Source organism: Acipenser ruthenus, chromosome 6, assembly GCF_902713425.1.
Source record: "Acipenser ruthenus chromosome 6, fAciRut3.2 maternal haplotype, whole genome shotgun sequence".
Classification (NCBI taxonomy): Eukaryota; Metazoa; Chordata; class Actinopteri; order Acipenseriformes; family Acipenseridae; genus Acipenser; species Acipenser ruthenus.
In genome coordinates this window covers 35,538,110-35,563,616 of record NC_081194.1, presented here as the reverse complement: position 1 = coordinate 35,563,616, position 25,507 = coordinate 35,538,110, and the positions used below count along the sequence as shown (strand labels likewise).

General features: G+C 41.1%; 1 protein-coding gene across 3 annotated transcripts in view; it reads left to right on the top strand.

Annotated features, from left to right (window-relative positions):
* Positions 1–25,507, top strand: part of enah (ENAH actin regulator) — a 203,447-nt gene that overhangs the window by 94,810 nt on the left and 83,130 nt on the right. For all 3 annotated transcript variants that reach the window (XM_059025350.1, XM_059025352.1, XM_059025349.1), the window contains exon 3: positions 19,652–19,829. In XM_059025350.1, the coding sequence (XP_058881333.1) occupies positions 19,652–19,829 (178 nt within the window). The remainder of the gene's footprint in view (positions 1–19,651; positions 19,830–25,507) is intronic.

The following is a 25,507-nucleotide window of genomic DNA, read 5'->3' as shown; positions in this document are numbered from 1 at the left end:
TAAACCATTACAATCTTTTACAAAAAGGAGCAATATTTTTGCTTGAGTAGAAATTAAAAGCTCCATGGTAAGTCTACCTCAGGGCTTGATGTCCATACTTATTACTTAATAAAAAAGCTTTACATCACTTGTTCTATTTCTTTCTCTTGTCTTGTTCAGTGAAACAGTTGCTGTCTTTCAAGTACAAAATGTAACCATTACTAAATGGGTATTTGCCTCCTAAAGACCCAAATCCTGAATACTTTACACCAAAGCTGCTCTTTGAGCTTGTGATGCAGTCGTGACCCCGTCTCTGACGGATCAGCAGTACTACAGTTACAGATCTCAGCACCATTTTTCTTTTCAAGACTGACCTGATCAGAGATTTTTGCAGATGTGTAATAATTGGCACTGTCAAAAAATTGCAATTAACTTAAAGCGTAAATATTTTGGGAGACTAATTTAACTCGCGTTAATTGCACTTCTGTCTTGTCCCTCTTAGCAATATTATTTATTTCCTTGGCACAGGCTTGTTGCTTTTAGTTAAAGCATTATAATACAGAGCCCAATGAAACTTGCTCAAAGTGCCCCATGGTAACGATCTCTCCCCTTCATCCCAAGACACCACCAAACTCCCCACAGTTCAGCAGCCACGTCACAGTGCGTAAGGTCTTCCAGTTAAAGCTAAATGAGCTAATAATCTGAACAGTGCAAATACTGTAACCTGGTCAAAATAGAAAATACATTACAACATTACAATAGGCATCAGTAATAAAATAAACTTAAATGAGATGGATGTAGTAATTATATCAATTATTTATTTATTTAATTTTAAATCGCCTGACAGCCTAGTAATTTATAAAAATGTTTTTGTAAGTAAAAATTAACTACACTCTGTAGTAGGTGAATTCCCGTTTTTAATATGAAATGACTGATGACTCCACTCGGCAGCAGTTCAAGAAGCTTTATTACAATGCGCACAAGGGAAGAGCAGCAGCTGTTACATGAACACACTCTCTTGATTATTGACAAGGTAGCACAATATTTATACAGGATAAGCATAGCAACAATAGGCAAATTAACACGTCAGCATGATTATAGAACTTTCTCAAAGATGAAGATTCCCTTATAAGGGGTTATTTTCAATTACACAGTTTCGCCTCAAAGTAGACATAACAGCGTCCTAACTATATCCCTTTTGTCAATTGAGAAACACATTTCAAGCAGTTGTCACTAGAACGTACTGTGCTCAGAACACCACACAATCGTCCTTAACCCTTTTAGATAACACATCACATATTTCCTGCCTCTTCAACTCCAAACTTGCAATGTGAAGTCTGACTGGTGTAAAAATGACAGGACTTGGGCAGGCAGCGAAGCAAACAGCTCACATTGAGCTTACACAGAGCTTACATTCTTTGGGGAGGGAGTTTACAGTGTCGCAGGGGTGACATTTTGTTTTTTCAACTACGTCATTGAATTATGAATTTTGGGGGGTGGTGTTCAAACCCCTAAAACCACCCCGCTAGCTACACAACTGCCCTGTGCAGTATAGAATTGGTTTTGAGATTTTGCTGTTAACTTACAATGGATTAGCACCTAGTTATTTGCAGGAGTCACTGACCCCGTATCTTCCAAACCACACTATGAGATCACAGGATGCAGGGCTACTGGTTATTTCTAGGGTCAACAAAATCAACACGGGAGGTAGGGCTGTTTTTATTGTAGCGCTCCTATATTGTGTAATGCTCTGCCTTCGTTTGTCAGGGAAGCTGGGACTATTTATTTATTTTTTTTAAAATGTATTTATTTATTTATTTATTTAAGTCAAAACTGAAAATTGCTGCTTTTGTATTATTATTATATGTATACTGTTATTTAAATCTGTTAGTCAGTTATATGTTTGACATGCTGTGCAAATGTATTGTGGTTTGTTCTTTTCACTGTACAGTACACTATTGTGAATCTTATAAATTCCCAAATAGTTAATATAGACTCAAATCATGCTACAACTAACTATAATTACTGTGTAAATGTATTCCTTATTAATTTAGTTGCAACGAGAACCTCCAATTCGTGTTTGGAAAAATGTGTATTTTTTTGTCTTCCATTTCTTTCTATTACCCGATACATGAGATGTCAGCATCACTTTAGGGATTTAAAAATGCCGTGAAATTACCTCATGTTTTCGTCAGTGATTTACAGGTCACTGCAGCTAGCTAATCACAACATACGTATTACCTTTGTTTTGTTTTTACAGGCAGTTACAAAAAGGAAAATTAATAATAATAATAATAATAAAAATAATAAAACTTATTAAATCCTGCTTATAACTACAGCCTAAACATCATTATACATCTGAATTTAGGAGGCAGTGTGGTCCAGTAGTTAAAGTCCAGGGCTTGTAACCAGAAGGACACCAGTTCAAATCCCACCTCTGACTGACTCACTGTGTGACCCTGAGCAAGTCACTTAACCTCCTTGTGCTCCATTATTATTATTTATTATTCTTTATTTCTTAGCAGACGCCCTTATCCAGGGCGACTTACAATTGTTACAAGATATCACATTATACATTATTTCACATTACATACAATTACCCATTTATACAGTTGGGTGTTTACTGGAGCAATCTAGGTAAAGTACCTTGCTCAAGGGTACAACAGCAGTGTCCCCCACTGGGGATTGAACCCACAACCCTCCGGTCCAGAGTCCAGAGCCCTGACCACTACTCCACACTCCTGCAGATGAGATGTTAAATCAGTGTCCTATTGTAAATAACTCTGCATATAATGCACAGTTCACAGCCTACCTCTGTAAAGCACTTTGTGATGGTGGTCTACTATGAAAGGCGCTATCTGGGCAGACACATGGCAAATGACATTTAATAGAGAAAAGTGTAAAGTATTGCACACAGGCAATAAAAATGTGCATTACAAATATCATATGGGAGATACTGAAATAGAAGAAGGGATCTATGAAAAAGACCTAGGAGTTTATGTTGACTCAGACACAATGTGGGGAAGCTATAAAAAAAAGGCCAAAAACCAGAAGACCCTGCGGCCCTCGAGGACTGGAGTTTGACACCCCTGATCTAGATAATGTGTGGAAGCTATAAAAAAGGCCAACAAGATGCTCGGATATATTGTGAGAAGTGTTTAATTTAAATCAAGGGAAGTAATGTTAAAACTCTACAATGCATTAGTAAGACCTCACCTAGAATATTGTGTTCAGTTCTGGTCACCTTGTTATAAAAAGGATATTACTGCTTTAGAAAGAGTGCAAAGAAGAGCAACCAGAATTATTCCGGGTTTAAAAGGCATGTCGTATGCAGACAGGCTAAAAGAATTGAATCTATTCAGTCTTGAACATAGAAGACTACGCAGTGATCTGATTCAAGCATTCAAAATCCTAAAAGGTATCCAGCGATGGCGAACCTATGGCACGCGTGCCCAGAGTGGCACTTTGGAAAGCCAGTCAGTTTGATTTGCAAGGACGGCCCCGCCCCAAGTAATTGAGCAGTGCTAACTAGCCGTTATTATCTACACGTTCATGGTTGGCTGTTTATGCTGCTGAGCTGCTTTATTCAAGTACCCTGGGAACAGAAAGCTGATCAAAAACAGTAAGTCTGTCCCATGGAGGATCAAATGTAGTTGTGGTCAGCTATGGATGTGTCAGCGGGACACGCGGGGAGGAAGGGGTCGTTAGCCTGATGCTTGTAGCATTTTACTGACCAAAACTGACATTTTACATCTCCTGTACTAAATGGAGAAATGGCCACAATCTTTCATACTTTACACTCGGGGTCGGGGGTCTGCGAGCCTAAAATAGGTCGAAATTACATAACCAAGCACTTTCGGCTTACGTCTTTTCTAAAAAGATGTACAGCTTTTCGCACAAGTGTTAATGTGCAGTGCAAGGTCTTTTGCAGGTGCAAGGTCTTTGGCATTGATGTTCCAATATGAAAGGCGCTATATAAAATTAAGATTGATTGATCTTACTTGAATAAGGATTAAAGAGTCTTGTTGTCCAAAATATAGAGGGGCATATGCAAAAGTTGATGAGTCCCTGTGAGGTGCACTATCACTATTGCTTTTTATGTCTGTAAATTTACAAAAAAATATAATCTGTGCGCAAAAATGGATTTAGGGACGTAAAGAACATGCATATTCATAATTATTCATTTTTTGTCTGAATTTGATCAGTCTTGCTGCCTCACTTTCCCTCCCACTGGTCTGCAGCGAAGTAGTTTTCCACTGCCTTATACCACAGCCACGCTCTCCGGCCGCAGTCTCCAGCAAGAACAGCATGTGAGTGTAGATTAGAATGTGCAGTGTACTTAGGGACAGGGAATGGGGAATGTAAAGGGAATTGCTTAGAACAGATTGCGAGTTCTCAGGGACAAGAGGAAATTATGGGAGGTGAGGGGAGACCAGCATTAAGTGCCCAGTGAAGTATAAAGGGGAACAGGAGTGGGATGGGGTTGAAGAGAGAGAGAGTGTATGTTTGGTCTGGCAGTGATGGGGGGGGGGGGGACAGCTGTTCCTGCTGAAAGTTGCTGTTGTATAGAGACCTCTTCTGGGGAGATAGTAAGACAACCTGTTTCAGCGTGCTTCTGAATAAAAAAATTCTCGTCAATTAACTGATAAGTGAAGTGATGGTTAAGAAAATGAGCACAATCAAAAAAGCTAAATTTCAGACAGATAGTGGTAGATCCTTCCAGGAGGGTTGGACAGAAACATTTGGAATGGTTAACATTAAAGGGAAAGTGCTGTGTGTTGTTTTTAATGGAAGTGTTGTTCATCGAACCTCAAGTGTAAAACACCATTTTGACACCAACCACAAAAATATTACAGATCTTAATGAGAGTGAAAGGAAAGAATTCCTTCAAAGGGCAGTGAGGAGGTATCAAAACCAGACTCTTGTTTTTAGTAATTATCTTAAAAAAACAAACCCTTTGGTGGCTACAAGCTTCAAATTATCTCATTGCATTGCAAAGCATGGCAAACCCTTGTCAGATGGTGAATATACAGTGCCTTGCGAAAGTATTCGGCCCCCTTGAACTTTGCGACCTTTTGCCACATTTAAGGCTTCAAACATAAAGATATGAAACTGTAATTTTTTGTGAAGAATCAACAACAAGTGGGACACAATCATGAAGTGGAACGAAATTTATTGGATATTTCAAACTTTTTTAACAAATAAAAAACTGAAAAATTGGGCGTGCAAAATTATTCAGCCCCCTTAAGTTAATACTTTGTAGCGCCACCTTTTGCTGCGATTACAGCTGTAAGTCGCTTGGGGTATGTCTCTATCAGTTTTGCACATCGAGAGACTGAAATTTTTGCCCATTCCTCCTTGCAAAACAGCTCGAGCTCAGTGAGGTTGGATGGAGAGCATTTGTGAACAGCAGTTTTCAGTTCTTTCCACAGATTCTCGATTGGATTCAGGTCTGGACTTTGACTTGGCCATTCTAACACCTGGATATGTTTATTTGTGAACCATTCCATTGTAGATTTTACTTTATGTTTTGGATCATTGTCTTGTTGGAAGACAAATCTCCGTCCCAGTCTCAGGTCTTTTGCAGACTCCATCAGGTTTTCTTCCAGAATGGTCCTGTATTTGGCTCCATCCATCTTCCCATCAATTTTAACCATCTTCCCTGTCCCTGCTGAAGAAAAGCAGGCCCAAACCATGATGCTGCCACCACCATGTTTGACAGTGGGGATGGTGTGTTCAGGGTGATGAGCTGTGTTGCTTTTACGCCAAACATAACGTTTTGCATTGTTGCCAAAAAGTTCGATTTTGGTTTCATCTGACCAGAGCACCTTCTTCCACATGTTTGGTGTGTCTCCCAGGTGGCTTGTGGCAAACTGTAAACGACACTTTTTATGGATATCTTTAAGAAATGGCTTTCTTCTTGCCACTCTTCCATAAAGGCCAGATTTGTGCAGTATACGACTGATTGTTGTCCTATGGACAGAGTCTCCCACCTCAGCTGTAGATCTCTGCAGTTCATCCAGAGTGATCATGGGCCTCTTGGCTGCATCTCTGATCAGTCTTCTCCTTGTATGAGCTGAAAGTTTAGAGGGACGGCCAGGTCTTGGTAGAGTTGCAGTGGTCTGATACTCCTTCCATTTCAATATTATCGCTTGCACAGTGCTCCTTGGGATGTTTAAAGCTTGGGAAATCTTTTTGTATCCAAATCCGGCTTTAAACTTCTCCACAACAGTATCTCGGACCTGCCTGGTGTGTTCCTTGTTCTTCATGATGCTCTCTGCGCTTTAAACGGACCTCTGAGACTATCACAGTGCAGGTGCATTTCTACGGAGACTTGATTACACACAGGTGGATTCTATTTATCATCATTAGTCATTTAGGTCAACATTGGATCATTCAGAGATCCTCACTGAACTTCTGGAGAGAGTTTGCTGCACTGAAAGTAAAGGGGCTGAATAATTTTGCACGCCCAATTTTTCAGTTTTTTATTTGTTAAAAAAGTTTGAAATATCCAATAAATTTCGTTCCACTTCATGATTGTGTCCCACTTGTTGTTGATTCTTCACAAAAAATTACAGTTTCATATCTTTATGTTTGAAGCCCGAAATGTGGCCAAAGGTCGCAAAGTTCAAGGGGGCCGAATACTTTCGCAAGGCACTGTATTAAGAGTGCCATGCTGGCTAGTGCTGGTTCTTTATTTCATGACTTCCCTAACAAGGATAAAATTGTGCAGCGCATCACAGCTTGGAAAAAGTAGCTTCTGTTACAACTGATGGTGCAACATCAGGTTTCATTCAGTACCTTGTGCAGGAGGCAAAACATCCAGTTGTCCAGTTTCACTGTTTGATCCATCAGGAAGCCTTGTCAGCTAGAGATAGCAGCAAGAAACTGGATGACATCCTTAAGATAGTCACAAAGATTGTAAATTTACATCATGGCTCGAGCTCTAAATTTCCACCAATTCCAGATGCTTTTTGATGAAGTTCAGTCACAGTACTCAACGTTATTGATGTATAATAATGTCAAGTGGCGAAGCAGAGGACGAGTGCTGGAGAGATTGTTTAGATGAAATAAGGCTGTTCATGGATGAAAAAGGGGAAAACTATCCACAACTCAATGATATTGTGTGGCTTAACAACCTCATGTTTTTCACTGACTTCATCAAACATTTTAATGACGTGAACAAAAAATTGCAGGGTTTTGGCAAAACAGCTGCAAGCATGTTTGGGGATATCAGGGCTTTTGAAAGAAAGTTAGAGGTGTTTGAAAGAGACATTGACTGTGGACAGCTCAAATACTTCCCAAACCTGAAAACACATTTGCAGAAATCTGCACACTTTGCAGACAGTCCCAGTAATCTGCAGGAAGTTTACCACCAGTTTTCCAAAATCGTGGGGGCTTCAAGGGAAGCATTTGCAGCCAGGTTTATTCAGTTCCGCAACATGGAGGCAACACTGTCTTTCATGAGCAGTCCTGACACAGCCATGTTTGACCAGCTGAATATTCCCAGTTGGAATGGCTGGGACTTGAAAGTTTGGAAATGGAATTGTTGGAATTTCAAGAAAGTGCAGTGTGGAAAAGAAAATTCACTGATCTGCATGTAACATTACAGCAGATTGAGTGTGACAGAGTAGATGGGGGGGGGGGAAGCAGAAAGTGCAGAAAATGAGATATTGAAAGTCTGGAATTCTTTGCCAAATTCTTTCAAAGCAATGAAAACTCTTGGAATTTCACTTCTAACTTTTTTTGGCTCATCATATTTTTGTGAGCAGCTTTTTTCTGGCATGGATTTGATCAAATCAGACATGCGCAACAGGCTGACAGATGAAATGAGTGCTGCATGTGTTGCTCTAAAAATGACCACGGGTTGAAAAAATGTCAGCGGATATTCAGCAGCAGAAGTCCCATTAGTCATAGGAATGTAAATATTGTTCCGCCACACCTGCTGTCCAGACAACAGAGAGGGGAGGGGGGTTCAGGGTTTGGGGAGGTTGCGAGGGGATGAGGGCGGATGGAGGGGTTCTGTCCTAGTTCATGTAATGTTCTTGATTATTTTGTATTGTGGATTGCAGTTTTTTTGGTATGTTTGCTTAATAAAAACTTAATTACAAAAAAAAGGAAAGGAAATATTGTTTTAAAAACTTACCGTTTAGCTGCTGTATAACCTTTTACACCCCTAATTAATCATCGGCACCCTTGGCACTTAGTGACGTATATTAAAAAAAAAAAAAAAAATCCAACTTTGGGCACTCCAGCTAAAAAAAGGTTTGCCATCCCTGGTATAGACAATGTCGACTTAGGGGACTTTTTCGACCTGAAAAAAGAAACAAAGACCAGGGGTCACAGATGGAGATTAGATAAAGGGGCATTCAGAACAGAAAATAGGAGGCACTTTTTTACACAGAGAATTGTGAGGGTATTTGTTGAAGCTGACACCCTGGGATCCTTCAAGAAGCTGCTTGATGAGATTCTGGGATCAATAAGCTACTAACAACCAAACGAGCAAGATGGGCTGAATGGCCTCCTCTCGTTTGTAAACTTATGTTCTTCTATAAAAATAATATTATTATTATTATTATTATTATTATTATTATTATTATTATTATTATTATTATTATTATTATTATTATTATTATTATTATTATTATTATTATTATTTTAAGTTTTCAGGCTTTAGGCACTGTTTTTAGTTAAGACCATGATCTATTCATCGGACTACAATCTAGTCACCAGGGTTATCTACGTTTTCGGAAGCTGTAGTCCTGAGGACAGAACAGCGAGTGGATTCCCCAGGTAGAAGCACAGCTTTTGGCCAGTTAAAAAAATAAAGCTTCGTGCTGCTGCTGGGAGTTGGGCTATGATACATTTTATTTTTACAGCTGCCTTTCTATTCAGTCAAGTTACAAGAACATGAATCACAGCATCCCCATTTAGTTAAAAAGCATGTCACTGACAATTATTGAAATAGTTAGTTATTGTATTGTTGTTTTATTTCTGTTTAGATTTGCCCGAAACGTATTAGAGGACCAAAATAAATTGCTCAGATGAAACTAACAGAAGCTTGTGTTCATGTTAATATTTCTGCAAACGAGGATTGATTTGCATAGTTTTATTTATTTATTTATTTTAGCAATACGCTAGGTCAGTGTTTCCCAAAGTGCGGGTCGAGACTGATATAAGTGATATAATTTGCATACAAATCATTAGCAGTAATTATGTAAACAATGTATTATCAATACATTGGCACTGCTTTAAATATGAACCAAAAAAATAAAGCATAAGGTGACATTTTATGTGCGGTTACTTGTGATTTTTAAAACAGTTGTTAATGGATGCAAAATGAAAAAATGTATACTCCTACTTGCAGCTCAAAGAAACAAAAAAACAAACTTCAATTACTGCAATTACCATCTTATATTAACTTACATTGGTGATGAGGATGATCCGCATCCTCATGTGTCATTTGTTGTGAAGAACTAGCTCACGAAAACCTCATGCCGTCTGCATCTTGAGACACGGCATCCAGATTGAGTTGGGGAAACGACAGAAGAAAGCTGATCAATTAGCTAAACAGCAAGACATTCTTAATTAATTCTCAATAAACAATAATGAATACAGGATAAGTAAAAGGGTTTAATACATTCAGGTAACACACACAAAGCTAACCGTCTCTGTGTGTCTGACTCAGTAATTAAAAAAAACAAAACAAAAAAAAACATGTTCTCTCCCACAGCTCCAAAATACACTCTTCACCCAGTCACTCCCTCTCCCAGGCTTACATTTCGCTCCGTCGTGTGCGCTCCCCCAATCACAGGCACGCATCCCCGTCCCACCAGCCATTATCTCAATGCACCCACATAGTCCATTAATCCCCATGGGGGCACTCCTGCGCGAAGGGGACCCTTGCTTAACTCAAAAACCTGGGCTGGCTGTTGTGTGAGAGAATGTTCATAACAGTGGTTAATTAAAATGTAATGTGATGTGCTTAGCTAAATCACAATACATGTATTTTAAACGCAGTTTACCAGCCTTAGGCCTATATTACTCAGGATTTTTTTTCTCCTTAAGACAATATTTAGGAAATTCTTAAGAATAAATTTAGAAAGATTATAAGAAATTGAAGAATTTAACACGAGAACAATCTTAGGAAGATCTTAACTATTTTCTTATGAACTTTTGTCCTAAGAAGACTTTCAAGAATACAGCCCCAGGTACTTCCTAGTGCCAAAGTGGCATGGTGGCATCAGACTGATACTCGACCTCATACAGGTCAACCTGTATCTGAGTCAAAGGCGGTTAAAGCTGTTGACAATGCAACAGCCCAACACTGCACATCACCCAGTCAACACCATCCCAACTGTCAAGCATGGTGGTGGCAGCATCATGTTATGGGGATGCTTCTCTTCAGCAGGGACTGGGAAGCTTGTCTGGGATAGAGGGGAGAATGGATGGTGCAAAGTACAGGCAAGTCCTTGAGGAAAACCTGTTTGTCAGCCAAGGAAATTCCCATTCCAGCAGGACAATGACCCGAAGCACAAAGCCAAAGCCACACTGGAGTGGTTGAACAAGAAGAGAATTAATGTCCTTGAGTGGCCCAGTCAAAGTCCTGACTTGAATCCAATTGAAAATTTATGGCGAGACTTGAAGATTGCCGTCCATTGACGATCCCCAACAAACTTATCAGAACTGGAGCAATTTTTCCTTGAAGAAAGGGCAAAAATTTCACCATCCTACTGTGCAAAGCTAGTAGAGACCTATCCAAAAAGACCCATAGCAGTAATTGCTATGACTTAATGGGCTGAATACTTATGCAACCAGTAAATTTCATTTTGTACATTATCTTTGCAAGTTTTGCTGACATTTAATCTCCTCCTTATATCAGTTTAACCACTACAGCTTTGAATAAACAAAGTTTGTTTGAAAAACTGCATAAATTATTTGTAATTCAACAAAATGTGACATTATTGGTAGGGGGTGAATACTTCTGCAAACCACTGTGTGTGTGTGTGTGTGTATAAAATATTTTATATATATATATATATATATATATATATATATATATATATATATATATATATTACTGTGTTTCTTTCTTACAGGAAGGTAAGTATTGAAACCCAAGCAGCTACTGTGGGTGTGCCTACTTTAGCAGCTCATTGCTGTTTTAATGCAGCTATCCAAGCTACTATTATAAAGGCTTGTTCGCAAGCAGTCTATTTCTAGTCTCGTGTTTGTACTGACTAAGAAATTAGCCAGTGGCTTGTTCAGGTGGGCATCCCTGCTATTGGCTACATAACAGTAACTAGCGACTTGTCACCCCCGATCCTAAAGGACTGAGGTTACTGTTCCGGTGCAGGCTATTGTAAGTCTTGTGTTTTGTACTGATTAGTAATTTAGCTGACTTGCAGGTGGGCATCCCTGCTAACGTGCCACAGTGTGTTTAACCCCCCTTTTCTTGCTTGCGAGTTCAAGGTTACTGCTTCGGCACACATGGTTGGTTCCGAGCACATCGAGTAGGTTCCAAGTGTCGGTACCAAGCACCCGTGTCGGCGCGGAGTGCCCTGTGTCGGTACCGAGGATCGGTTTCGATACTGAGTGAACCAGATTTCCACATCCCAGTAAAACCAGCGCACAGGAAATACTTGAGGTTTGCTTTTCAAGGAACAGTGTACCAGTTCTGTGTTCTACCGTTCGGCCTCTCTCTAGCCCCACAATTTTTACAGGACCTTTTTGATGAGGGGAAATCTCCCTCTACTCTAAAGGTCTATTTGGCAGCCATCTCGGTGTGCCATATACAAATTGATTGTCTCCCCAGGAGCCCACTTCCTGCTGGGGCCATTTTTTAAAGGCACCCGGTGGCTTTGGCCACCGGTGAAGGATATATTCCCTCGCTGGAGGTTAAATGTGGTGCTTAATGCATGAACAAAACCTCCATTTGAGCCCATGCTTTCAATGGTGCTCAAATTTTTGTCTTTCAAGACAGTTTTCTTGCTTGCAATCACCTCCACTAAGCAGGTGAGTGAATTGCAAGCATTGTCAATATAAAAAGCTTGGCTAATTTTTTCAGAGGCCAGAACGAAGGTCACACTTTGTACTAGCCCGGCTATTCTGCCGAAAACAATCTCGGCTTCCCACATTAACCAGTCGGTGGAATTGGAGGCTTTCCATCCCCCTCCTTTCCAGCTGTATAAATGGGTAATTGTATGTAAAAATAATGTGTGAAAAATAATGTGATATCTTGTAACAATTGTAAGTCGCCCTGGATAAGGGTATCTGCTAAGAAATAAGGGTATCTGCTAATAATAATAATAATAATAATAATAATAATAATAATAATAATAATATAAAGTTTTCAGGTTTGGGTGTCTTAAAGGGGAAACACCCATTTTGTAACATTCCTTTTTCAGGGAACCAGGGTTATGATAACGTTTTGTGTTTCTACCTAGCAACATGACCTGAATGCCGTAGCTCCTGAACAAATAAATCGGGTTGTTGACAGTTAAGTTTGTGTGAGACATAACCATGGCTGTAGTAATCCCATTGTGGCACTGGTACAGTAGTTTAATAATACACACCGGCGCATATGTCACACCGGTGTATTAGTCGTTCCCCCCTCCCCCCTTTTAAGGGCCCTGCAAAAAATGCCTATGAAAATCAACTTATTCAACGTTTTTTACGGTACTTTTAAATTTGCCGAGTGTCACAAGCAGGAGATTATGGAATTGGTAAAATTCTGGTTGCTTGTCAGTGGTCACTGATGAGTCGACTGATGCCCAAGTTCAATATGTGTTACACATTGTATTTGTTTTGCAAGGCCTAAATGGTGAACATGCATCTGACATAGACCTCATAGCTGTTCTCACAGATACACTGCCTACAGGCTGTTAATTACAACACCTCTTCACAAGGTATTGTAAAGTGCTTGAATAACTTTGATGTTGAGTTTGATGATGTTAGTGCATTTATTTCTGACAATGCATCCTAAATGTTAAAAGCTTACAATGAAGTGTTTAAGGCACGACTGCAAACTCAGTTCATCTTGCATGCAATGCTCACATATTGGCCTGTGTTAAGGCCTGGACGCAACAGAGCGTTGCGTCGCTACGCGGTAGACAGACAGTGCCACATCAGTGCGTCTATACCCAAGCGTCAATTCCCTTCCCGGGTATAAAAGTACTTTTTATAGCAGGTGTTCGCAAACTTTTTTTTCTATTCATCAATATTATTTTTAAAGCTTTTTCTGATTAAATAGTAGAAGGTATTTGTGATTGAAACAAACATGTTAAGTTGGTAACAGGGTTTGTAGTAAACAAATATGATTTTTATACAGGCTGTTCACTTCCACACTCACCTTCCCACCAAACACATTCGTTTTGAAACCTGTCACTCAAACTTGCAGTGTGGTGGGCGGGGAGAGGCGACACTATTAACAGCTGTGCGCTTATGGTATAGCTCTAGTCGAGTAAAGCTGAATCCACACTGGATGCGAGCGATGCAAGCGAAGTCACAGAATGTTAATTCACACCAGACGTGACTTGGAAAGACTGGAAATAAATACATGACCTTGCCCGTGCATTCCTATTGGACATAATAGAGATGGGCTGTCCCATTACAAAACAGGTCTTGTTTTGATAAAAGGTTACCTCTGGCAACTCCATTGTAAAAAAGGTTGGAATCTGTAGATCAGAGTTATTGAATATCCCTATATATCCAACAGTTTTATTGTTAGTAATTGTACAGATGTAGTCGCAGTATTTTTTGTTTTCATGGTAGTAGTAGTAGTAGTAGTAGTAGTAGTAGTAGTAGTAGTAGTAGTAAATGCCCAAATGGGACTACTCTTAAAAAAAATAAATAAATAAATAAATAAATATCAAATTAGCATCCTCAAAAAAGAGGATGCTAAAGAGATGGACATTTAACTACATTTAAATGAAAAACTGGGTAAAAGTGGGCGTGCTCTAAATTAACCCGGGACCGGACCAGGGCCCTGAACATGGCTCCGCGGTCAAAGAGACCTTCCCCGGCGATCTTATGCTTCCTAGTCTTGTAGATGGTCAGTTTAGCAAGAGCCAGGAGCAGATTCACCAGGTTGTCTCCTCGATGCAGAAAGGAAAGGGGTAGAGGAGAAATCGGAGATCCTGCTCAGGTTATTCTCAAGGAGAGGCTGAGGGGGTTTCCGCGCCTTTGGTTGAATCAGCAGGGCCGGAGAGCCGGGGGTAGGGAGGTAGGTTGGCTCTCCGGTCCTAAGGACCCCCTCAAGATACTTGGCAGAGTATGGGTGCAAAGCTGCTTTGCATTCTTGGATCATGCGGCGAGCCACTCTGGTGGTCCGCTGAGACGCTCTTGCGGCGAGCGTCTCGGGAGCCAGCCACTCAGAGTGGCCGCGATCCAGGAGATCCCGCTCTGGTCACACCGGTCTCCAACACCTGCACACGGAGGTGGGTGTTGTGCAGCAGGGGCTCCAAAAGGAATCCCTCACCCTCGTTCCAAACCCTAAGTCTCGGCTCACGGAAAACATGCTCCAGGTCTTGAGCAGGTCCCGGTAGAAGCCCATGTGGTGCAGCTGGCGCAGGAGGAGGGAGGCCAGCGTACACCATTGCGGAGCCGGGGTCTGCATACAGGTATCTCTGCAGGGTCTGTAGGCGGAAGGTGTGCACCTGACTCTTGATGCACACCAACTCTTGCCCTCCCTCGGCCAGAGGGAGGCACTGAACCCCGACGTCCGTCAGCTTCTTCTGGACCCTGCCGACAAACTCGGGGTGGGCTCAGGTCGGTGAATCGATGCCAGAGCATTGACGCCACCAGCTGGTTGATGGCCAGAGCCCTGCCCCTGAAGGAAAGCAATTTTAGCAGAAATGACCTCAATCTCGCAGCAACATCCTCCAACTCCACCCAATTTGCTGTGACTGAGGTCTCCCTGGGGCTCAAGTGGACTCCTAGGTATTTAAAGCTGTTTGCGCTCCACTGGAAATGCTGGAACGCGACAGGAAGGAAGTCAGTCTGCCAGGGACCTACTGAAAGCTCGGAGCATTTGTTCCAGTTGATCCTGGCAGATGACGTGGCAGAGTAAATTCTCTGGCAGCTCTGCATCCTCTCCAGATTAACTGGATCGGAGGCCACTAGCATGTTGTCTGCGTAAGACGAAAGGACTACCCTTGTGTCTGGCACGCAGAGCACCATCCCCGTGAGCCTCCTGCGAAGGAGGCAGAGGAAAGGCTCGATGCACAGCGCGTACAGTTAACCTTTAAAAGGCACTCAGCAGAGGCGTACAGCATTCAGAAGAGGCCGACGAACCGTGGCCCAAATCCAAGTGCTTGCAGGGTTCCGAAGAGATACTCGTGATACACCTGGTCAAACGCCTTCCCCTGATCCAGTGACAGGAAGGCGACCGACTGACTGGTCCTCCTGCAGTAGTGCAGCAGGTCCCGAACCAGGAAGATGTCAAATATCATCCGGTTCAGGACCGTGTAGGACTGGTCGGGGTGGATCACGTCTGCCAGCATGGACTTGAGCCTCAGGGAGACGGCCTTGGCCACGATTTTGTTGTCTGTGCACAGCAGCGAGACCGGGCAGCAGTTCATGAGGCAGTGCAGATCCCCTTTCTTGGGCAGCAATGTAATCACTGTCCTTCTCATTGAAAGGGGCATCTCTCCGATCTCGTAGGCTTCTGCCAGGACCTGCTCAAAGGCAGGCCCCAGCAAGTCCCAAAACTTTTTGTAAAACTCCACGGTCAGCCTGTCGATGCCCAGCGATTTGTTGTATAGCATCCGACGGAGGGCGTCTGAAAGCTCAGCCAGGGCCAGTTGGCCCTCGAACTCATCCCTGCCGACCGTCCCTAAGAACCCTGCACGCGTCGGAGTCAAAGGGATCCTGGCCCTCTTGTTCACTCTCTCCAGATCCATCAGAAGGGAACCATCCGCTGCCAAATGGCAGGTGATGTTTTTGCGATCTCCCTTCTTTTTCTCCAACGCGTAGAAGTGTGTGCGTGCCGCGGTCCATCTCCCGAAGGAACTGGACCCACGAGCACACAAACGCCCCCCCGGGACCGCTGGAGCTGCAGATCCTGCAAAGTGTTGGTCCCCACGAGCCAGGTGGCTCTCCAGAACAAGCAGCTCCTTTTCCAGCTCGCGCCCCTCGTGTAATCATGACAGAACATCATGATCTGCGCTTTCCCTGCGTCCCACCACTGATGCCATGTGGGGAAGTGAGATCGCCTGCAGTGCCAGGCCGTCCAAAAATCCCGGAAAGACCGCTCCAAAGCGCTCGTCCTCCAACAGGCTGTTGTGCCTTGCTGGCACCAGGGCCACCGTCACGGCCACCAGGTTGTGGTCCATGAACGGTGCCGGCCTTATGTCGGAGGAGCGAACGCAATGAGCATGGTTCCGCGAGATGTAGAACCTGTCGATCTGGGACTGAGACACCCGCCCCACCCTCACCCTGGAGTAGGTGAAGGCCGAGGCGTCTGGGTGTTGCCATCGCCATATGTCGACCAGAGAGAGCCGAGCGATCAGCTCCCTCAGAGCTGCTGACGAGAGCGGGTAGGGTTCTTGCCCCACCCTGTCCGCGGCCTTGAGGGTGCAGTTGAAATCCCCACCTGGGACCATGAGCTCGTCAGCGCTGATGTTGTTCATGTAGGTTGACATCCCGCGGCAGCATGAGGGCCAGGACCCAGATCGCCGCAGGGGTTTCCGGCAAGGGAGTCTCCTTTTCAGGGACTCCCCCTGACCCAGCACCAGATGGTGCGGTGGTGGACTTTGTCACCCCCTGCTTGGCCACCTTCTTTTTTCTTTCCCGGGGGGTGGTCCACTCGGCGGCCTTCTCTTCCTGCGCACTTTTGGGTTGCGCAGAGGGTCCAGCCGCCTCGGGGACCTCTTCTCCCCCCCAGATGTTGTTGGGAGGGAGACGGATACTTTTTTACCCCTCTCGTGGGTCTCTTTGAGGCCTCTGGGGGTGAGGTGGACTCGGAGGGGTGCGGTGCTTGCGTAGATGTCGTGGCGCTCTGCTTGAGCTTGGGGCCCCAGCTCCTTGCAGTGGTAGCACCGCACCTCCTCCGAGGAGTAAAAAGTGATGTAATTGGTCCCGTCAAAGGGGACCACAAAGCTGCCCTCCACCACTTCCTGACCTGCCAGGTGGATGGTCACCTGGCGGCGGAATGATAGTACGTGGCAGAAGGGCTGATCCTTGCAGCCCAGGGGGATAGGGTGGATAGATGTTTTTATCTCCCCCAGGGCTTGCAAGTGGGGCCTGAGCAGCGTCCTTCTAAAAAGGTGGGATGTTTGGTAAGACAACCCTTGTGCCCAGGCCCGCAATCGGTTCGACGGGGATGAACATCCCCGCCACTGCGAGACCCCTTTCAATTGCTGTATTCGCAGCCACGATGGCCAATGGCCCCACCACCTTGGCCATGGCCTTAACAAATCCCTCTATCGAGTGGGTCTCTCTGAGGAGGCACCTGACCCCTTGCCTCCTGGTGATGTTTTTAAAGGGGGCTGCAGCCACCTGTGCCCACTTTTTTGGGGCCTGTGGAGCCTGTCCACTCATTTTTTAAATTTATTTATGTTTTATTTATTTATTTATTGTTGTTTTGATGTTTGATTATTTATTGTTTGTTCATTTGTTTATTGTTATTTTTGACATTTTAAATAATAAATAAGCAAAACAAAACCAGACACACTAAACAAAATGTATTTATTTATTTAAATAAATAAACAAAATACACACACCCCTGCACTCCAGTAGTGCAGGGGCACACAAAACAAACAATCAAAAATCTAAATCAAACAAAAGGGTAAACAATGGAGCACATGTTCACACAGCAGAGGTGGGGGATTTTAAAACAAATAGATTTTTAACTAAAAACAGTTGTGTATAAAAATATTATTTTTAAAAACACAAAAATAAAACCTTTAATATTTCTCTCAGTACTATTTTCTAGGAAATACACTTTTGATTACAATGCAGTTTATTTTGACTGTGACAGATGAAGCAGAGGATGCATAGCGCTGCAAATCCTGCTGCATTGAGGTACATGTTCACACTAAACAATAAAAAAACATACTGAAAAATAAGCGACACATTAAACTAAAACAAAGTTAACTGAGAGGCAAGCAATCCATATATGCAGCTTTTACACACACTTTAATAAAAAGAAAGCGCAGAATGACTGTTATGAGTTTGTCAAAGCGCTGTGCTTTTGTTGTTTATTGCAGAGAGGTATGTATTGGTGGCTTTGTGCGATAGTACTTTCTGTCTACCATTGTAAATATTTGACAGAAAGTGGTGACACTTTAGTTGGTAAACTTACGGAACGCATTTGATGGAACTGTCCAGTGTAATTTTGGACGCATCTCCCGATTTGGCTTGCACCACCCAGTTCTGTCAATTTTCTTTTCTTTTTATGATTTCAAGGCGAATAAACCTGGCTTGTTTTGTGCTGATGTCATGTTCATACCTACTGTAGATACTATTTCCGTCAGCACAGCGATTGCCCAAACATTCGCAAAGTACCAGCTAACTTGGGAAAACATGGCTTCAACTTGCATAGATTCAGCTTCATCATACATGCCAGGGACATTATTAATCAGAAACCAGAACTGCTACACTTCATATTCCACATGTAAAGTGTGTGTATACTGATATTTTTTCTCCCCTGATCTGTACCGATGTTTCAATTAAAAATATATTGTAGTGATCGATCTGAAATATAGCACTTACAATTGATTCAGGAAACAGTATTCGCATTGCACAATTAATGAATATGACTGTTGATTCAGTCTTTATTAAACGGAAAATATAAAGATGTATGGGTCAGATCTTTTACTGCATAATTACTTGCTGTCACATTTTCCATGTCTTTCCAAAACACAGCCATATTATTAGGCAAGAGAAAAAGTGGGGAGAGGGAGGGTATTTTTTGGCGCTAAATGGAATGCTATAAACTCGATGCATAAGACATTTTACAATGCTTATAACATATACTCACGTATTTCGTACACCGAATAAAAAAGACAAGCTTACATAGAAAACACAGGTTTGTTTTAAAAAATGGTATAATTTCATAACTCTGCTGTACAGTTGCTGACTCGGGTATATGATTGTGCAGGTATATGATTGTGCAGGTATATGATCGTGCAGGTATATGATCCTCTCTGTGCCAGAAGTGGAAAGAGAGGAAAATGGGTTTAACATCAGAATTCATTTGAACCAGGATGTAAATTATTTGTTTAAAAAAAAAAAGTAGTAAAGTGTACAGAACACTATGATGTAAACAATAGTCTACGTTAACCTACATAACAACAAATAAATACACAGAATATGAATCATACAGGGATGTTGATAATTCACAGTAGTGACTTCATTATTCTTTTTTTTTATTTATTTATTTTTTTTATACTTCTGAGCAATGACATGATAGCAATTTTTCAATTTTAACACACATTTCAACTTCATTTCATAGGATTGCAGCACAGAGTGTTTGACATTGACAGACTTTTAGCTATGTTTATGGATTATAGTTTTATGAAAGTGGGAGAAGGCAGACGATGTGACAAAACCCCATTCATTTTCTCAAACTTTAGGAGAGTTAACAGGTTTAGGAGTAGGGTTTTCAGTTCTGATGGAACACTTGTCAGAGAGTGGCTGAGTGGCCTCACAATATACACTTTGTTTTCAGGTGGTTATAAACTGTGCCATTCCTAAGGGGCTAAAATACAACCAGGCCACACAGACCTTCCATCAGTGGCGTGACGCCAGACAGGTATACGGTCTGAACTTCGGAAGCAAGGAGGATGCCAATGTCTTTGCTAGTGCCATGATGCATGCATTGGAAGTCTTAAACTCTCAAGATACAGGTATGTGCTTTTTTATTTCCAGTGTTTTAATGCCTTGCTTTATAAATTTGTAACCACATTCTCCAGCATACATTTTTTTTCACCTGCATGTTTTATGCTAGGTTTAATGAGCAGGAAAGAGCAGCAATTGAGACATTTGTATCACAGCAGGAGGCAACCAATTCAGACTTTTTATTGAAAAACTTTATTATAACCCAGTACAGCATCTGTTGGTATTCCAACTAATATTTAAACATGCATAGTGTTTTAGCAAATGCATCAAGAATCAAGTAGCATTGTTGAAACTGTATCTTCATTACCTTTCAAGCAGAGGTTATAAATGGTTAATAACATGGTATCTTTTGCTCACCAGCAAAACAAAGTTGAGTTAAAATGTTCTTGCAACCCAATTGTGTCAGGCGCTGTGTGGCCTTGGAGGAGTAAGTTTGAAACTGATTGAGCATGGTGTTCTTGCCAGATTACAATTTTAGCATTTCATGAAAATTGTTTGTATTGAAAACAGATGGGGTTTTGTTAGAAAGCATAGTAATTTTTAGATTTGCTTCATCAGAAAAGTATTTATTTTATTTTAAAATTTTCAGGCGTAATGTCTCTCCGTAGACATTTCATTGCAAATTAGATGTGAAGTGCAATGATGAAGTTTACTGGGTGGGGTGGAGGTAATTTGTGTACAATGTTCATATAGATCAGGGGTGTCAAACTGGAGGGCCGCAGTACTTTCTGACTTTCATTCCACCCGACTGGAGTTTGACACCCTGATATAGATGAATCAAGGCAATCATTGCATTTAATATTTTTGCGAAGAAAAAAAAAAAATAGAACTTTGGTTAAGGATTCATTTTTACATATTTCTAATACATTAACTTTGTATTTTATTGTACCAGTTAAGAATATTGTAGAGATTATGTACAATAAACTGAATGAAGTAATTGAAATATGAATGGTCTTAATAGGTGAAGAGTGTTGTAGCTGGTTTTAAAATGTGTGTTCTACATTGTTTCACTTCCCCTTTAAATTGTTTAGTTGAAGTATAAAAAAATATGAAACCATAAATATATACAGACGTGCTCAAATTTGTTGGTACCCTTACAGCTCATTGAAATAATGCTTCATTCCTCCTGAAAAGTGATGAAATTAAAAGCTATTTTATCATGTATACTTGCATGCCTTTGGTATGTCATAGAATAAAGCAAAGAAGCTGTGAAAAGAGATGAATTATTGCTTATTCTACAAAGATATTCTAAAATGGCCTGGACACATTTGTTGGTACCCCTTAGAAAAGATAATAAATAATTGGATTATAGTGACATTTCAAACGAATTAGTTTCTTTAATTAGTATCACACGTGTCTCCAATCTTGTAATCAGTCATTCAGCCTATTTAAATGGAGAAAAGTAGTCACTGTGCTGTTTGGTATCATTGTGTGCACCACACTGAACATGGACCAGAGAAAGCAAAGGAGAGAGTTGTCTGAGGAGATCAGAAAGAAAATAATAGACAAGCATGGTAAAGGTAAAGGCAACAAGACCATCTCCAAGCAGCTTGATGTTCCTGTGACAACAGTTGCAAATATTATTAAGAAGTTTAAGGTCCATGGAACTGTAGCCAACCTCCCTGGGCGCGGCCGCAAGAGGAAAATCGACCCCAGATTGAACAGAAGGATAGTGGGAATGGTAGAAAAAGAACCAAGGATAACTGCCAAAGAGATACAAGCTGAACTCCAAGGTGAAGGTACGTCAGTTTCTGATCGCACCATCCGTCACTTTTTGAGCGAAAGTGGGCTCCATGGAAGAAGACCCAGGAGGACTCCACTTTTGACAGAAAAACATAAAAAAGCCAGACTGGAATTTGCTAAAATGCATATTGACAAGCCACAATCCTTCTGGGAGAATGTCCTTTGGACAGATGAGTCAAAACTGGAGCTTTTTGGCAAGTCACATCAGCTCTATGTTCACAAACGAAAAAATGAAGTTTTCAAAGAAAAGAACACCAAACCTACAGTGAAACATGGAGGAGGCTCGGTTATGTTTTGGGGCTGCTTTGCTGCGCCTGGCACTGGGTGCCTTGAATCTGTGCAGGGCACAATGAAATCTCAAGACTATCAAGGCATTCTGGAGCGAAACGTACTGCCCAGTGTCAGAAAGCTCTGTCTCAGTCGCAGGTCATGGGTCCTCCAACAGGATAATGACCCAAAACACACAGCTAAAAGCGCCCAAGAATGGATAAGAACAAAACATTGGACTATTCTGAAGTGGCCTTCTATGAGTCCTGATCTGAATCCTATCGAACATCTATGGAAAGAGCTGAAACTTGCAGTCTGGAAAAGGCACCCATCAAACCTGAGACAGCTGGAGCAGTTTGTTCAGGAAGAGTGGGCCAAACTTTCTGTTAACAGGTGCAGAAGTCTCATTGAGAGCTACAGAAAACGTTTGATTGCAGTGATTGCCTCTAAAGGTTGTGCAACAAAATATTAGGTTAGCGGTCCCATCATTTTTGTCCATGCCATTTTCATTTGTTTTCTTATTTACAATATTATGTTGAATAAAAAATCAAAAGCAAAGTCTGATTTCTATTAAATATGGAATAAACAATGGTGGATGCCAATTACTTTTGTCAGTTTCAAGTTATTTCAGAGAAAATTGTGCATTCTTCGTTTTTTGTGGAGGGGTACCAACAAATTTGAGCACGTCTGTATATGCTATTAGTTCTTTGCTGCATTAACTATTACATTCACAATAGTGTTAAATTAAAAACAACAATAAAAACGTTCCTGTGAAGCATACTCCCATGCACTTGCTAAGATTAAAAAGAATGTCTCAACAGCCATAATTGCAGTTTCACCTACTGTGTGCTAATGGTAAATGCTGATTTGAATAAATCCACGTAGCCTGCATCAAATATATCCATATTCATTGAATTGACTTTGAATTTGTATGTGCACCAGTACTTATGTTGACAACTTTACAAACTTCTAATAGATATAAGCATGAGGTTGTAGAAAATCATCTTTTAAACCCATAGTCTACTATGTACAGGTAACTTAAAGAATACTGTGTACTTTTGTATATACAGATAACTGATAGAATACTGTGTACTCCTGTATATACAGATAATTTATAGAATACTGTGTACTCCTGTATGTACAGATAACATATAGAATACAGTGTACTCCTCATGTATATACAGATAACTTATAGAATACTGTTTACTCCTGTATATACAGATAACTTATAGAATACTGTGTACTCCTGTATATACAGATAACTTATAGAATACTGTGTACTTCCTGTATATACAGATAACTTATAGAATACTGTGTACTCCTCCTGTATATACAGATAACTTATAGAATACTGTGTACTCCCTGTATATACAGATAACATATAGAATACAGTGTACTCCTCCTGTATATACAGATAACTTATAGAATACTGTGTACTCCCTGTATATACAGATAACATATAGAATACAGTGTACTCCTCCTGTATATACAGATAACTTATAGAATACTGTGTACTCCTCCTGTATATACAGATAACATATAGAATACTGTGTACTCCCTGTATATACAGATAACTTATAGAATACTGTGTACTCCCTGTATATACAGATAACTTATAGAATACTGTGTACTCCTGCATGCTATCTGCATAGGCCGTCAGGCTGTAGCTAATCAGAAAGAAAACAACTGTCATTTATTTTGTTAGTGACCAAATAAGGACATGTGTTATCCATAAAGTGGAGGTTATTGCAATCATTTGTAAACTCAGGAAAAATTCCTCTGTGTTAACTTTACTTCCTATGTGAAGTTGCCATGGAGATCTCAGCTCATGCACTTACGTTGAGTGGGTATACAGGTTCACAGACTTAGGGCCTGGTAAGTCTAAACAGGAACTTTAATAAGAATCAGTGAACCCTAAACTGGCTTAATAGCCAGAGCACTCCAATGAGCCATTGCTCATCGCTAGGAATTCATGTCCCTTGCGACAGGGATATAGTGGCAGTGGCTATACATCTGTGTAGGCGTCACCATTTTACAAATACCTAAGGCTTGATTCTTTCACCATACAGAGAAACATCATGAAACCTGTTAATTGTGCAGTACTGCCATGACTTGGTGGTTGGAGGTAAACAATGTGTGCAGAATCATCCCGATTCTACATTTACAATCTTGAGTAGGGGGCTTACATACTTGTTGCAAAATTAACAGGTTTCATGATGTTTCTCGAAGAACCCAGTCGGTTCAAAATGAATACGTTAATTTAAAGCCCAAGTGATTTTACTAAGGTGTTTGGGCACTCGTAAAGAATATACACTGATAAATTCAAGCCCTACTGTACGTGTAGATCTAGAGAAACTGTAACAGACAACCTATATACCCCTGATCCTATCAATAACTTGTGCTAAAGGTAATCTCCTTTGCAAATTTAATCAAAATAAATAAGCTGTTTGATGGACAGCCTCTATACACAGTCTATACATTTTTTTATATTGCTTGCCTAATTGTTATTTTAAACTAGCCAGTGACATTCTTTAGCACAAGTTATTGTCTGTCTGTGTCGCTCTTATTTCTATGTTGCTAAGAACTTCTTATTGTGATGAAACTTGCTAAAGACATTCTATAACATTATTATTAGTGTAAAATTGGGCATTTTATAGAGGCATCTGTCTAGGACAGGATGTCTTGCATACAGCATATGTTGGATGTTGGTCATCATGGTAACTATGATACTGATGGATCTAACTGTATATCTGTAGTCGAAAAAAAAAAATCACTGTCTTGTTTTCTTTGTCTCTGGCTAAAATTACTTTTAATGAGTTTAACAACTTTCATTAGAATTTTTGAAATAGATTCATTATCTAGCTTTTATAAAATGATCTTCAATTAACACAGGTACAGTACCTTTGAGGCATCTACAAATATTCTAATTTAACTACATTTGCAAAAGCAAGTCTCTCAGAATTCAGCAAGGTTCCAGGAGTCACAGTGAACTTGAAACCATATCTCATGTGGCGTTAAATGAGGCATAGCTCATTGTTGGATAGGAACATTATACTAAAGGAATTTGTAACGCAGAATGTGGAAGGCTGGACTATATTTTTAAATAGTAATGGTCATAAATGGGTGTTTTTGGTGTGGGGTTATGAACTGTTTTTCAGCAGGGAAGAAATGAAAACTTGTGATTTTAAGTAATGGAATCTTCCTGAAGATTCCTTATCAACATATTCTGTTTGAAATTGGAATCAACCCCTGACTTGACCTTTTAAAGACAACTTGAAATACAGTGATTTAGGGTCCTTGACAGCCCTTGCACTAGAGACTCCTTAGAGGAGGCAAGGGAGGCATTGCCTCCCAAAAATCATCCTCATCCTCATCATCCTCCTCATCCTTATCCTCCTCCTCCTCCTCCTCCTCCTCATCGCACTCGCTCCATTTCCAACACAGCACTCCTCCCTTCCGCCACTCCGGTGGTAGCAGCTCTCCAACAAGAATGGGGGGCTCTATTCCAGATATTTTCTGGTGCCAAAAAGGGATGGCATTCTCCAGACTGATCCTCGATCTCAGACAGGTAAACCTGTATCGGAGGTGTGTAGTCGGAGACGATGCAAGATGCTGACTTCGCAACAGCTGTTGCAGCTCATCAGGCCAGATGTCTTGTTCACCATGGTGGACCTAA